This window comes from Lissotriton vulgaris, chromosome 2_1 (genome assembly GCF_964263255.1).
Source record: "Lissotriton vulgaris chromosome 2_1, aLisVul1.2, whole genome shotgun sequence".
Lineage (NCBI taxonomy): Eukaryota > Metazoa > Chordata > Amphibia > Caudata > Salamandridae > Lissotriton > Lissotriton vulgaris.
Window position 1 is genome coordinate 58961797 of NC_141687.1, and position 16285 is coordinate 58978081.

Below are 16285 nucleotides of genomic sequence, written 5' to 3' on the forward strand. Positions count from 1 at the left end.
TAGTATCTTGGCTGGTAGCAGGAGACGTGATACTGGTCTGTAACTATTAGGATCCTTTTCATCCAAATTGAGTTTTTTTATTAGGGGAAGTTCCAAAGCGGATTTCTACCTCCTAAGATACTCACCCATGTCAATAATCATATTAAACACGGGTGTAAGTGTGGATGCAATGACCTCAGAGTAGATCTTAAGTACTGCAACCTGGCAAGGATCCTTGCCGCCCACAGTAAGTTTAGGACCTCCGTGGACTGTAAAAGACTAAACCGTTCTAACCTATCCGACGGCACCCTCAGCTTTGATTCGGTACTGTTATCTGCTTCCCCCGCCTCTCCTTGGGCATTGGAAAAGGAGGAAAAGATCCCTTCTACCTTATTCTTAAAGAAGGAGGCTAGTGACTCACACAAAGCCGGACTACTATGAGTGCTAGGCTTGTTCGGGGTAGTCAATTTTAAGATGGTCCTGAACAGTTCTCTAGAAGATGAGTTTGCCCTCTGTATCTGCTCGGCAAAATACACTCTTTTTGCCTCTGCTATCAATTGCTTATATATAATAAGACTTCTTTTGTACTTTCCTGACAATACCCCTTCCTCCAGATCCTCTCAAGCCTCAAGTTTTGTGTTTTTGCAGGAAGTCGGAGAACCAGGGTGCCGATGGCTGAGCTCTCCTCGGAGTGAAAAGTTTTATCGGTGCATATTTGTCGCACCCGCTCTCAATCCACCTTTTGTACATTTCCTCTGCCTTATCTACTTTGGCAGGAAAGCTAGGCGTATTTAATGTCAGGAAATTCCCCATCTCCACATCATTTATATGCTTCCACGCCCTGACAGCAATCTTTTCCCTAGGCTTAGGTGTAGCTGGATTCCGAGATCCTTGGCAGAGCGAGAAGATAAAGCCGCATGATCAGACCACGAGAGTGGTAACACTTCCAGCAAATCCAAACTGGAATTGTTGGAGAAGATGCCATCTAACGTGTGCCCCACTATGTGCGTCGGGCCTACCACCCTTTGGTCAAGCCCTCCTCCTCCCAAAAGATCCATAAGTCTTTCAGTGTCTGCATCTACAGCATTCTCCAGGTGGAAATTGAAATCTCCCATAATCGTAAAGGTGTTTGCACATAACCCTTCCTCCAACAGATCGGCAAGCAAGTCTAAAAACGGGCCCCTGGGCCCTGGAGGACGATAGATTAACATTACTTTAAAGGTGTTATGGGGGGAAAGGTGCACACTGATGGACAATGCTTCACATGCGTCACTGGAGGCTTTAGAGAACGAGGGCTCAAGGCTACTATGGTGAATAATAGCCAGCCCCCCCCCCTTGTGGAATGTCGGTCCAGTGTATAGCACACAAAATTGGCCGACAGGGCCTTCACAATGTCAGGGCCTGAAGTGCTATCGGTCCATGCCTCCGTAATGAACACCATCATAATTTGGTGATCCTCCAGCAATAGACTACGCTCCAGGCTATGTTTAACCAATGACCTGGCGTTTAGCAGTAGACATTTCGGGGGGGGGGGGGGGTGCAACCGTGCCAGGCTTCGAAAGGCCCTTCATCTCCCTGAATGGAAAATTGCTGGGGTAGGCCAGGATTTCATGTAGCAGGCCGCAGCAGCTAGAGCACAAATCTGCCAGCTCTCCAGGCCCAATACTCGGTGTAAACCTCGGACAACAAGCTTTCCCTCCCCCTGTATCCAGGCTTTTGAGCAGGCTAGGAGAATAATTTAGCATACCTGGTGAACCAGAATCAGGGGGACTGGCCCGGAGCCCGATCCGAGCGCGGACGGGCGCAGACAGCTTGCCTTAGGCGTACCCCGCTGCGCGCGGTCACAGCAAGCCCGAGTTAAATGCCATTCCTGAGTCCGCCCGCCCAATCACAGCCCCGTTCCCTGCCTTCTATCCCTCCAATCAGCAGCGCCCCTGCTCGGCGTCTACAGGGAATCAGGAAGGACGGAAAACAGTGGTGTTCCCTCGAGCCCGGTAGGCTAAAGCACAATTAACAAAATATCAGCAAGATAGCAGCAAATAAAGATTTAAAAGATATAAAACAGCGAGACCTGGCAGGTATTAAACACAACCCGTACTCCAGGGTGTCAGCCTCGTAACACGTACTGGATGAACAAAAACAGTGCACAAGTGTTCACTTCGGGCATCCTTCGAGGTTTATTCTTTGCATGTGATGTAGCAGACATTTAGAAACAATTCAGTATTATTTTTCTTGCAAATTCCTTATATATTTCGTACACTTGGTAATGAAAGGTTCTGGACGGAATGTAGGAGACAAAGGGGGACACAGCTTGCAACACCTAGCTGAGAGGTGTTGGGCAAAAAGGGGTACCTGGAGTCGTGTGTGGGAGGATGGCATAAAAACATACAAACACATCTCCATGGAAACTGTCCATCACAAGGGGGAGTAGACAAGACTAAACCTGGCCTGATTCTCCCAACAGATTATCCAAAGGGGTGAGATCCCCCTTAGCCAAAGGGGAATGAAGTGGTGGGGACAGGTGCCAACGTACTCAAGCACAAGGACAGTACGTTGCATCATATACATATATCTATGTGAAGTATTTAGTTATAGTGTGCAATGAAGTACCCGGGACAGTTTTCCATGCATCCGATGCGGCAGTATATTTCGCATAGAGTAACAGTATTGCCAAGTCGTACATGTGACACACAAGCAGTGCATTACTGGAAAACTTTAGAACATGCTATTTTTGTTGTATTGTGTCCCATGTGTAGAACATTACTGTTGGAACTTACTGTGGCGGGTATTCTCCTATATATTTGGGTTCATTCTATGTACACCAAATGAGGGGGCATCTACCTGTTGCTGTAATGTGATTTTTAATCTAATATTGAAATACAAACCTCCTGTACTTTTCCAAATGATGCATAATACTTTCATATGGTTGTGTGCTCCAGACAGTTTGGGTTTCATTTATATGGGATTGCTTATAGTCATCCCCTTGGGTACACCTGGTGGTAGCAGGGGTGCAGTCTGTGGTAGCATTAGGTCACATTTCTAATTCAAATGTGTTTCTGTGCTACAGTATCCACCATTATTGTGGAGGGTAAAGGCTTTTCTTTCAAGTGCTGCTCTTGAGTAAGGTCCATGAACAGAAACATGTCCAATCAATGAGAAGCGCTGCCTGTTTAGGAGAGAGGTTTGTCCAAATATTAAAAGGAGGTCAGAACATTACAAACTAAGGCCCAATGGCTTCCTAGCTCTTCTCTGTCATGAACAACCATTCTACAATCTACACAGTCTCAACAAGGCACAGAACTCTCAAACTCCTGCTCAGCATATTATTATTAAACAACACTTCAGAAGGGATTGCTTGGTGGGTTAACTCCCCTGCAGCAGAGCTCTATGTAGAACCTGCAGGCCCCAGGATGAAATCCCAGCAGAGAGCCTCCTCACCAGCTGTCTGTTAAACTTCAATATGTGCAATATCTCTTGTTACTTTGCATATCAGAATTATGAGTATTGTGATAAAAATTGCATCCCCGGATAACTTTCGTCAGGTGAAAGCTGCTGGTCACTGCCAGGTGAAAGATGCTTGGTAAATACTGGGAGATACAGATTTTGGTGCAGTAAGTTGCAACGCCTATATTATTTCGCCTTATAAAAATTCCTTCTTTTGGTGGTATTTTTTGCACCAAATAAATTCTGTTTAAGAGAATATGCATTTTACCAGGTGATAAATATTGCACCAATTCCTAATTCTTAAATAACGTGTCATCCTTTCATCCATGGGAGGTCAATAAAATATGAACTATTGAAGGCTCAAGGTTAAAATATACATTAAAAAAATATAAACTACTAAAAAGACTCGAAAATAAAGACGGAAAAAAAATCCCCATCATCTATTAACAATGCCCAAATCTAGCTAAACTCACATTCCACTGGTGTATGGAATCATCTACCTAGAAGTCTAGTACTAACATATTTAGGGGCAAATCTAGGATTCTTGAAGGTCAAATGATTTGGATCTATACATGTTTGCTCGGTGTTTATTTTTATAGACGTTATCTTGGAAATCTTTGCTGGTTGATGATAACACTTATTATTTAAACAGCACTATAAAATGTAGGGAGTCCTTTAAAATTAGTCAACAGCAGGATATTCATAAATTAGCTGATGTCACACTAATCAAAAGTCGCGTTTCACCTGCCACATTTAGGCAGTGAATAGGGTCCCCTGCTTCCGTGCACTACAAGGACCCCTAAGTATGGAGGGACCTTCTAATGCCTGGGTCCACCATCAGAGGCATGGCTGGCATGCGCAGCCCCCTCCAACAGCGGAAAAAACAGTGCCATTGTTTTTATATTTCATAACCCCCCCACCACCACCACACTTTGTGGGTTTGTTTGTAAAATAGAAAAACAAATACTGACTGGCTGCAATGACACTGCCAGGGCCGGACAGGCCTTTTATTCCACCGGGCATTTCCCCAGTGGGCTGGAGCCGGTTTTGAAAGCCCAGAACTGCTCCTGGTGCATCTGTCACTGTCACAGTAACTCAAAAGTTTCCCACACCCCAAAAGGATTTTTTTTCTTTTCACAACTGAATGAAAGCCCAATCCATAGAGCTTCAGTGTATGGGGACTAGCCAGTGTAATCATCTGGTTAAAAAAACAGGGGTGTTACGGCCCAAAAATTATTGTCAAACTAGCTGCGTGCCTTCTCGGCTACACATGGGGAGAGGAGTTGGCTAGGGCGGTCGACCTCGAATCTGAGGACCCGGTGCGAGTCTTGGCAATGACGCTGAACATCCTGTGATTCTGGGCAAATCACTTAATCTCCCTTTGCCTAACAAAAATGAATATGTCCTTGTGTAACGAAACTGGTGCTATGTAAAGCGCTCTGATACCCGATGCCGTCGGGTCAAGTTTGCGCTATATAAAACTCCATAAAAAAAATAAAAAGCATACTAAAAGAAAACAGGAGTTGCCTCGCGTAAGCTTCCACCACGAGCCATTGGGTAACAATGGCCGCTCGCTCCTGCTTCTCATCATTGGTGGAGCATTTACACTACAGGGAAGGCACTCAAAAATCATGCCAAAAACAACACAGTGTCCCTGGGTCAGTGTCTTCATCTGACAATGGCTAAAAATGTATAAATCGCCTACAATATCCCTGCAAGGAAACACCCTGCTAGTAGTGTATAAGACAGATAAACATAGACTTTACACTTGACATGCAACTAAAAATGTGCCCACGCAACTGTGCCGTTCCTACATTTAACTGTCCAGACCCTGGCACATGATTAAAAAACACAAACTTGTGTTCTGCCCGATAATGATGGAAGGCCATATTGGCCCTTTGAGTTACTATTCTGTTTTAAGTGGAGGGGCTCTCTAATGCCCCTTTGTTTTGAGAGGGGACTTCTGTTACTGTCCCCAACTCTCTGAGGTCAATCCCAGCAGGCACGAGGAGGTTTCAAGAGAGAGGGAAGGAAGGGGGGAGGTAGAGAGGAAGCAACCCGAGCGGAAAACGATTCAGAGGGAAGGAGAGAGAATGGATGGATGGAAAGAGAAGAAGAGTTTGAGGGAGGAGAGGAAGGGAGCAGGGGTGGTTTGGGAATTTTTGGGGGGTTTGCTTTGGGTTCCCCAGTTTGGCCCGGTCACTGCGGCTGGCTGACAGCAATGACCCTGAAAGTGACCACTATAAAGCAGGCGGTCCTCCTCCAAACTGGCATGGCTGAGCCGCCGCCACCCTGGATGGTTTGCGGAGCTCCCCGCTGGGCTTTAAATAAGTTAGTTTGTGATAGACAAGATTTATCAATATTATCTGTAAGTGAAAATGCTAAATTAGACTCCTCCCCCCCTCTGACTGAGGGGGTTGTACATTATTACATCAGACATATTTCCCTTCATGTTCCTTTACCCTGTAGTACAATCCTCCCTGCTTAACCTTTTTTTTCCTACAAAAAGTTGCATAATCAACATAATCAACAGCAGTATTTCAGACGGAATATATAATCATACATACATAAATAAAAATAAATAAAACAGAAATGTACAATTAACACTGTCAAATGGGCTGGCCACAATGCAGCAACTGGGCTAAAACAGGGTATTACGCAACGTTGCAGGTCGACCAGAGCACGTGGCCAGGCCTGTGTGGGCGTGAAACTGACGCAGGGAGCCATGTAGCAGAAGGGCGGAGCTACACAAATAGGCATGCTAGAAACATTTGCCAGTGCACTGAAAAAACCATCTATTAAAAACCTTTGCCTCTGCTGAGTGCATATACATGTTAAAATTAGCAATATCTTTGCACCAACAGAAACAGGATACAGAAAATACCATGCTAATCAGTCAAGGGCCCAAATGTAAAAAAATAAATCCCCAGTGGCGCAATACTGTTGGTAATGTACAAGTAGGAACAAATAAATAAAAGCATAGATTAAATATTATATGTACATTAGATGTCTGTGGCACAGGGCTACATACTTATAATGTACCCGGCAACCACAGAACCATCAATATCTTACAGGTCGGAAAACCATGTAACAAAAACAGCAGCAACAAAAACTGTACAATGTACACAATAAAAAAATATATATACATAGCGGTCAGCATTGAAGTGCAAAGCCAGGATTTAGCAGGTGAGGTATACAGACGGACCATTTTCAGCATTGCTGTGCATTGAGCGGTCGGGTGTACACCGTCTGCAGCATTCTCTACAGTCCCCGGGGTCAGTCCTCTGGCGGCTGTGGGGTTCAAAAAGAAGCACGGGTATGGTCCTCGCACACCCTCAGCAGTTTATACATGGCTTCTGATCTTTATATGGACGAAAACAGTGGCGGGCGGGATCTTGGTGCCATCTTTGGAGAGAAGGTGGATGTGTCGATAGCCTGCAAGTGGAATAACTTGAAATAAGCATTCTTGTACAAGTACATTGCAATGCTCAGTCATTCAATGAGAGCTGGGGGTTCACTGACATTAGGTCTAATATAAACACATTTTCACACAGGCGGAAGAAGGTCAGACATATTTAAAGATGGCTGCAGCTGTGGCAGACGTTTCTCCCTCTGAGGAGGCTTCTTTCGCTATACCAAGAGCCACATCATGGAAACATTTTGTAGCTGCAATTGCGCCATTTCTATTTGGCATGCCTGAATCCTTCCCACCACATGCAGTTACATATCAATCTCAAAACCAAATAGGTACTTAACATGCTAAGAGAATTCAACAGCATCTCAGGACACTTGTATGCTGTTCTGTGCAGGACCCATACTTCCATATACAGCCTTGTCCAGAGCAGGCACAACTGAAAATGGTACCAATTTAAAAGTCTAAATTGAGAGGCCAGTCTGAAACTATATTGTGCAGCACCCATACCTTCCACAAACAGTTTACAATTGTGGGGCATTTGGAGTCTGCTTCTGGGATAGCCCCCATCTCACAACTAACAATAGATGGGGAAAAGATAGGAAGACAAAAAAAGACCCTCTACATTTTCTGGTAGGAGTCATGTTACTGTCATGTTGGTATTCGCTGCTGTCCATGTGTAAGGAGTGAACCTCCAGCCTCCTGTTCTCAGAGATGTTAAGTTCTCAGAGCATCTAGCCTCATTCTTACTGGTGCAAATCCAGATCCTGCAGAGCTGATTATAAGATAGTAGACCTCAATGTCTTCTTATTCATAGTGAAGTAGTGTGGCTCACTGGTTAGAGGCGGCAGACCCGAGAGCAGAGGACGGCCCGGGACCAGGGTTCGATTCCCGGCGCGGCAGGTTTCTGGACCAGGGTCAGCGGACTCGATAATTCTCTCGCCTCGGTGCCCACTCTGATCAGCGATCACACTCGGCAACTCTGGGCATTAGCTTGCCTTATCTTCACTAACGGCCCCACCAGACCGCCGGGGATGCCTGGTCTCACCCTGGAGATACCCATTAAGGGACCATCTCTCAGGGAAGCCAGGAAGGGTTTCGCAGCGGTCGAAGCGCCTTGGGACCCTACGGGTAAGTAGTGCGCTATATAAATGCCTATACATTTACATTCCTGATCTGCACATTAGTCCAGCCTGGGCTATCACTCCACCCTCCCCAGGGTCACTCCATCTCCATTCACTGACAGTGGCGTGGTCTACAAGGCGACTTGAGTTAGAGCAGGAGGTCACTGTTGTGACGCTGTACAATAACCTTTGGACAATGAAAGAACCATGCCTGGGCATCTGGCCAGCTGTAGAGGGCTTCAGTCTCTAGTTCACACACACTCTATGCCCATTAAATCCATGCAACAGCTGGGAGGACCTCACATCACGCCTGTCGGTCCTCTGCCACCATAAGAGAATATCTCACCTGGTCTGATGCTCGTGAACGGCAGTGTGTACTGCCCGACAAAGTCGTTCTTTGTGGCAAGGTCGTGGTCCTTCACCACAAAGCGCACAAGTGCCAGCTCGGGGACGTGGATATTGAAGTGGAGAGTTTCATTCCAGACCGGATTAAATCCTGAGGGTAAAGAAAGAGAATCGACGCGGTCAGGGAGGAAGGTTACTGCTGTAGAAAGGAAAAGTCACTCATCATGGACTTAAAACTTTTAATTGTATTTATTTGTAAAAGAAACATTTCCACCATCAACACTGTTTGCAGCAAGAAAGCTGTAGATATGACATGGGGAGGGAACTGGTTATGTTGATCTCTGGTGGTGTTTACTTGCAATGACTGGGACAACACATTGACAGCATGTGACAGATACAGTACATTGGACATACAGACATGTTTACACAGATTTACAATTTAAGAAGAAGATGTGTGCCGAGAATCACACAATGTTTGGTCAAGTCGGGATTAGGACACAAGTCTCAAGGATAGAAGATATGTTGTTTTGTCACTAGGCCATATCTCCTGTCTATTGCTCTCCTGGTTCACAATTCTTGTTTCAAACTCACAGAATGTTCATCTCATCCAGGAGACCATAGCACCTCTATGCATCTTCTATCTGCTTCTATGAGCAAATTAAAGCCTGTTTGCAGAGTCGGGCCCTCTCACTGGAATACAATCACGCCCCAAGCACCACCTCCCAATAGCCCCACACATTTCAGGACTCTAACCCCTTTCATAACCAAAAGCCAGGCAATGTGCAAACAGCAGGCAAGGATGGCACTTGGGTCAATTAAACTAGGAGTACAATAGTCACAGGTGTGAGTGACATACTTACTTGTACATAATCATTGAAAGAAATTAAAGCAGTCGTTAAGGCCTTCAGGAGGCCGCAGAGAGACCACAAAACAGCCCTAGTGTTGGACAGGCCTCGTGAAGAGGCCGCTCCCTCCCCGCATAATAAGACCCGAACACCGGCTCTCCCGGTGTCTCCAGAAGAACCACCCCGGCAACCCACAGAAGCAACCCGCAACCCGTCCCCAACGGGACGCCTGCTCCCGAACACCCCGACATCGGCCGGCCCGGGCCACCATCAGCAGCATTGCCCCGGCCGTCGCCATCTTGGGCACTGCACAACGAGGCCGCGTGGCCTCAGCTCGACCCCAACCCTGGGCCTGGCCAGGCCCCGACATCGAGGCACCACCATCCACCCAGGAGGTGAACGGACCACTGGGCAGGTCAATGGGAGAGAGGAGTGTCGATGGCTCTCCCCCGCCAGGTGCCGATCGCCCCCAGCCTCCCCGGGCGCTGGCTCCACCCCCCTGCTGGGTGTCTGGACTCCCTCATCACGGACCTCCCGACCTCCAAGAGCGAGGGTCCGGACATCAAAGGAGGCCAGACCTATAACTGGGGCAGCTCCAGAGCAGGAAGGCAGTTGTATCCTGGAGTCGAGAGACACCTAGAAGAACTCATCCTTGACGGACTGCTGGCGCTGCCGCAGCCCTGCCTTGAGATTCATTGTTCCTGCCTGCTGGCGCTGCCGCGGCCCTCTGCAACCTACATCTTCGTCGGGACCTGCTGGCGCTGCCGCGGCCCTCTGCAACCTACATCTTCGTCGGGACCTGCTGGCGCTGCCGCGGCCCTCTGCAACCTACATCCTCGTCGGGACCTGCTGGCGCTGCCGCGGCCCACCCTCGTGAACCATTGTTCCTACCTGCTGGCGCTGCCGCGGCCCATCCTTGTGTGAACCATCGCCTTTGCCTGCTGGCGCTGCCGCGGCCCTTCTCAAGTGAGACTTAGCATCCTAGCCTGCTGGCGCTGCCGCGGCCCGACCTACCAGAACTCGCTACCCTTTCCCCTTCAAGAGACTAGAATTGAGAGGACCCTCGTGTCCCGACCTCACTTTATCGCTGATAACCTTTCTTCAAGAATCATATATAAAGAGTGTTGACCTTATCCTTGTGTGGTGTCCGTCTGTGGGGGGGAAGTACTCGTCTGTACGATCGCTGGAGACGGTCCTCACCGGAGGCCTCTCCCCTGTCCTCGGCCGACCCTCAGGGTCCCCGTCTAACATTGGTGGCCAGCGGCGCTATCCGAACCAACGCGTAATCGTACAGAGAGTAACTCACCCCACAACTCAACCACAATGACAACCAAAGAGAGCGGATCCACAGAAAAATTCCAGATGGAGAAATTAGAAGAGTACAACCACCGAGAGCTAAAACAATTTTGTATAGAACTAGGCATTGCTACCACAGGACTAAGCACGAAAGAAGACTTCAAACAGGCCCTGGAGTCTTGGGTGGAGACGGGTACGTCCGTACCCCAGAACCAAAACCTCGAAGCGCCGGAAACAAGCACCACTCCGACAGAAGGAAGGAGATCGGGTCTCTCCCCGGAGGAGATCCGAGAACGAGAGAAAAGCAGACTCCATGAACTAGAGCTAGCTCGACTTCGGTTGGATGGAGAACTGTAGTTGGCGGAACAAAAGATAACATTGGAACACTTGCGGCTCCGAGAGGAGCGGGAAGAGAAGCAAAAACAGAGGGAGTTAGAAGAGAAAAAACTGGCCTACGAACATGAGCACAATCTAGCAGAAATAGAGCTTCGGAAACAGAATAAAGAGCTCGGGGTGCCCGAGCGCCCGAACACTCCTGGCACTACAGACCCTAAAGTCCACATCCCCAAGGATGTCGTCAGAGAGTATTATCGGAACGACGATATCCAGCAATGGTTCAAAGCCTACGAGATAGCCATGATCTCCCACCGGATTTCGCGAAGTGACTGGGGAGCCGGGTTATGGGGGAGGTTCGTCAACGAAGGGCGCGACGCCCTGCTGCAACTCCCGGACCATCAGATGACCTCCTACGACCACATGAAGGCCGCCCTCCTCACTCGATACGGACTCACGCCCGAAATGTACCGCCAGTGGTTCCGCGACTGCAAACGGATCCCGGGTACAACTTGGGTGGAGTACGTGAACTTTTTCAGCAGAGCATTCGAGGGGTGGATCAAGGGCAGCCAGGTAACCACCTACGAACAACTCTTTAACCTCATTGTGTGGGAGCACCTCTCCAACAATTGCTTCGTCGAGCTCAGGCAGCACCTCCTCGACAGTAAACTGACTGAACCTCGGCAACTCGCCGCCGAAGCTGACCGATGTGAAAGCACTCGAGTTGCCCGAAGCGGACCCAGCGAACCAAACCGAAACAACCAAGGTCCCCATCGCCCCCGAGGAGGAGGAGGCCAGGGTCGGGGCAGAGACGCCGTCCCGGCGGCTCCCGCCAGCCACACCCCGCCCCCGGCAGGCAGGAGAAACCCCCCGATATGTCCGGGGTTCCGAGCCAACGTTACTTGCCATCGGTGCCAGCGGACCGGCCACTATGCCAACGACCCTAATTGCCCGAAGAACCAGAATCCTATACCCCGCCAGGTCGCTGCCGCCGCCCTGGGAGAAGAGCAAGCCCCAGAGGGTTATGAAGAATACGAGCAGGAACAGCCCGAGTGGGAACCAGCCGCCATGTCCCTGGTCTGCCTAGGGGAAAGAGACATGATTCTGCGGGCTCCCCTACCCGCCAATACGAGAAAATACAGCCAGTGGGTGAACATCAATGGGTGCAAAGCTGAAGCCCTACGCGACACCGGGGCCAGTGTGACGGCAGTCCGCTGTCATCTGGTAACCCCGGAGCAGATCTTGCCAAACGTCCTTTGCCCCGTCCGATCAGCCGATAACTCAGAAAGCCTGTGTCGGATGGCCTGCGTCCCCTTCGAGTGGGGAGGAGTGTCCGGAATGCAGAAGGTGACTGTCCGTGATGATGCCCCCGTGGACTGCCTCCTGGGAAACGACCTCAAAAGTTCCCCCTGAGCAGCCGTCGAAAGAAGAGAACACCTGGGGATGTTGGGCCTCCCTGAATGGGCCTGCATAACGACCCGGTCCATGGCCGCCCGCACCATCTCCAGTCCCGAAGAACCCGAATGGCCAGAACCTCCTCCCCCGATCGTCCCGGAGGGAGACGCCCTAAGTGCCAATCCCCCAGGGCAAAGCGAAGAAGGGCCCGTTCACCTCCAAGACCTTCCCGAACTGGCCCAGTGGCGTCAAGAGGGTGGTCCCACCCAGGAACAATTCCGACAGGAACAGAAGTCCTGTCCCTCCCTCGAGGGACTCCGGCAGCAAGCCCTCGCCCAGAGCGCAGGAGACACCGCAGGGGCCCACTGGATTTATTGGGACAATGACCTGCTCTACAGCGAGCAAAGAATTGCTGAGCTGGGGGCCAGTCGGGTGCTGGTGGTGCCCCTCCGCTTCAGAGACTTCCTTTTGAACTTAGCACACGATGTCCCCCTTGCTGGACACTTGGGACAAGACAAAACATACAACCGCCTGGTAACACACTTTTACTGGCCCAAAATGCGAAATGATGTCTCCAACCACTGCCGGGCCTGCCCTACCTGCCAGGCCAGCGGGAAGAGCGGCCGAAAGATCAAAGCACCCTTGCAACCCTTTCCTGTCGTCACCACCCCGTTCGAACGGGTGGGAATAGACATTGTGGGGCCCCTAGACCCCCGAACGGCCCAGGGGCACCGGTTCATCCTAGTCCTGGTGGACCACGCCACCCGGTACCCCGAGGCCATTCCTCTTCGGACAGTGACAGCACCCGTGGTAGGCCGAGCCCTGATGGGGATCTTCTCTCGAGTGGGCTTCCCCCGGAAGGTCGTCAGCGACAGGGGCACGAACTTCATCTCAAAGTACATGAGGTCTCTCTGGCAGCAGTGCGGGGTCTCCTACCAGTTCACGACCCCTTATCACCCACAAGGAAACGGACTGGTCGAGCGGTTTAACCGTACTCTCAAGGGAATGATCATGGGCCTGGAAGAACCCCTACGTCGCCAATGGGACGTACTGCTCCCGTGCCTCCTCTTCGCCTATCGAGAAGTTCTCCAGAAATCCCTCGGCTTCAGCCCCTTCGAGCTCCTGTACGGACACCCCGTCCGGGGCCCCCTCAGCCTGGTCAAGGAAGGATGGGAGATGGCCCCCCAAAAGACCCCTCCGGACGTATACAAGTATCTCCTGACCCTCCGCAACCAGACCCGGCGATTCAGGGAACTCGCCAAAGCCAATCTTGAGGCCAGTCAGGAGGACATGAAGAAATGGTACGATCAACATGCCTCCTCCATTGAGTTCGAGCCAGGCCAGCAAGTATGGGTGATGTCTCCAGTCGAACCTTGTGCCCTGCAGGACAAATGGACAGGACCCTTCAAGGTGATAGAGCGCAAGGGCCCTGTCACCTACCTAATAGACATGGAGTCCCCCCGGAACCCACTCCGAGTCCTCCACGACAACAGACTCAAACCCCACTTCGTACGCTCGGAGCTCAGCCTGCTAATGGCAACAGATAGTGGGACGGAAGAAGACTCCGAGCCCCTCCCAGACCTACTGAGGACCCGTGAAAAAGATGGCTCAGTGGAAGGGGTCAGACTCTCCGGGGCCTTGTCCCCAGAACAACGCCAAGACTGCCGGGCTCTCCTGCTACAATTTGCGAATCTGTTCTCCCTCACCCCAGGGTCACCCCCTGGTGCCTTCACGACATGGACACTGGGGATAGTCCACCTATTCGACACAGGGCGTACCGAGTGCCAGATCGGGTGCGCACCTGCATCAAGGACGAAGTCTCCAAAATGCTGGCTCTAGGGGTGATCGAGCCATCCGACAGCCCCTGGGCCAGCCCAGTCGTACTGGTCCCCAAGGCTGCCGCCCCGGGCGTCGCCCCCGAGCTCCGGTTCTGTGTAGACTATCGGGGCCTGAACGCTGTTACCCGAACCGACGCTCACCCCATCCCCCGGGCGGATGAGCTGGTTGACCGCATGGGGGCTGCCCGCTATCTGAGCATCTTCGATCTAACAGCAGGCTACTGGCAGATCGGCCTCACCCCCAGGGCTCAAGAACGATCCGCCTTCTCTACCCCGGATGGCCACTACCACTTCAAAGTGATGCCATTCGGCATGAAAAACGCTCCAGCTACGTTCCAACGACTTGTGAACCAGGTATTGGCGGGCTTCGAAGAATTCAGCGCCGCCTACCTGGACGATATCGCTGTGTACAGTCGTCACTGGGCAGACCATCTTCACCACCTCCGAGAAGTCCTGCACGCCCTCCAGCAGGCCGGCCTCACCATCAAAGCCAGCAAATGTCAGATTGGCCAGGGGTCCGTGACCTTTCTCGGACACCAAGTGGGGAGCGGTCTGGTGGCCCCCCTTCCGCTCAAGATCGCTGCCATCCAGTCCTGGCAACCCCCTGTCACTCAAACCGAGGTCCGAGCCTTCCTAGGGCTCACCGGATACTACCGGCGGTTTGTAAAGGACTATGGCAGCATTGTGGGGCCCCTCACAGAACTCACCTCCAAGAAAAACCCCAAAACCGTCAACTGGACTCCGGACTGTGAAGCGGCCTTTGAGAAGTTGAAGGCCGCCATGTGCACTGCCCCCGTGCTCCAGGCCCCCGACTACAGCCGGGAATTTATCGTCCAGACGGACGCCTCAGATCATGGCATTGGGGCAGTACTCTCTCAACTCAACGCCGAGGGAGTCGATCAACCAGTGGCCTTCATCAGCCGACGCCTGCTGGCCCGAGAGCAGCGCTGGAGCACCATCGAGCGGGAGGCCTTCGCAGTAGTATGGGCCCTCAAGAAACTCCGGCCCTACCTCTTCGGTACCCATTTCAGGGTACAAACAGACCATAGACCCCTGCAATGGCTAATGCAGATGCGGGGGGAGAACCCAAAACTGTTGCGATGGTCCATCTCCTTGCAAGGGATGGACTTCACTGTGGAGCATCGCCCTGGCCAAGACCACGCCAACGTGGACGGCCTGTCACGCTTTTTCCGCCTCGGCGAGGAGAGTACCCAAGAAGATGGGTGACTCTCCCTGCCTTCAGCTGGGGGGGACGCATGTTGGACAGGCCTCGTGAAGAGGCCGCTCCCTCCCCGCATAATAAGACCCGAACACCGGCTCTCCCGGTGTCTCCAGAAGAACCACCCCGGCAACCCACAGAAGCAACCCGCAACCCGTCCCCAACGGGACGCCTGCTCCCGAACACCCCGACATCGGCCGGCCCGGGCCACCATCAGCAGCATTGCCCCGGCCGTCGCCATCTTGGGCACTGCACCACGAGGTCGCGTGGCCTCAGCTCGACCCCAACCCTGGGCCCGGCCAGGCCCCGACATCGAGGCACCACCATCCACCCAGGAGGTGAACGGACCACTTGGCAGGTCAATGGGAGAGAGGAGTGTCGATGGCTCTCCCCCGCCAGGTGCCGATCGCCCCCAGCCTCCCCGGGCGCTGGCTCCACCCCCCTGCTAGGTGTCTGGACTCCCTCAACCCGGACCTCCCGACCTCCAAGGGCGAGGGTCCGGACATCAAAGGAGGCCAGACCTATAACTGGGGCAGCTCCAGAGCAGGAAGGCAGTTGTATCCTGGAGTCGAGAGACACCTAGAAGAACTCATCCTTGACGGACTGCTGGCGCTGCCGCAGCCCTGCCTTGAGAATCATCGTTCCTGCCTGCTGGCGCTGCCGCGGCCCTCTGCAACCTACATCTTCGTCGGGACCTGCTGGCGCTGCCAAGGCCCTCTGCAACCTACATCTTCGTCGGGACCTGCTGGCGCTGCCGCGGCCCTCTGCAACCTACATCCTTGTCGGGACCTGCTGGCGCTGCCGCGGCCCACCCTCGTGAACCATCGTTCCTGCCTGCTGGCGCTGCCGCGGCCCTCTGCAACCTACATCTTCGTCGGGACCTGCTGGCGCTGCCGCGGCCCATCCTTGTGTGAACCATCGCCTTTGCCTGCTGGCGCTGCCGCGGCCCTTCTCAAGTGAGACTTACCATCCTAGCCTGCTGGCGCTGCCGCGGCCCGACCTTCCAGAACTCCGAGCTCGAGGATTGTGAGCTACCCATCTTGCCACCTCAGTAC

At 52.0% G+C, this 16285-nt stretch overlaps 1 protein-coding gene across 1 annotated transcript in view; it reads right to left on the reverse strand.

Moving 5' to 3' along the window:
• Positions 1–2135: 2135 nt before the first annotated feature.
• The window catches only part of PLCD4 (phospholipase C delta 4), a 380183-nt gene continuing 366033 nt past the window's right edge, over positions 2136–16285 (reverse strand). Inside the window, exons 16-17 of the mRNA XM_086954454.1 lie at positions 8306–8455; positions 2136–6858 (exon numbers count right to left, since the gene is read on the reverse strand). Of these exons, the coding sequence (XP_086810580.1) occupies positions 6767–6858; positions 8306–8455 (242 nt within the window). The 3' untranslated portion in view covers positions 2136–6766. The remainder of the gene's footprint in view (positions 6859–8305; positions 8456–16285) is intronic.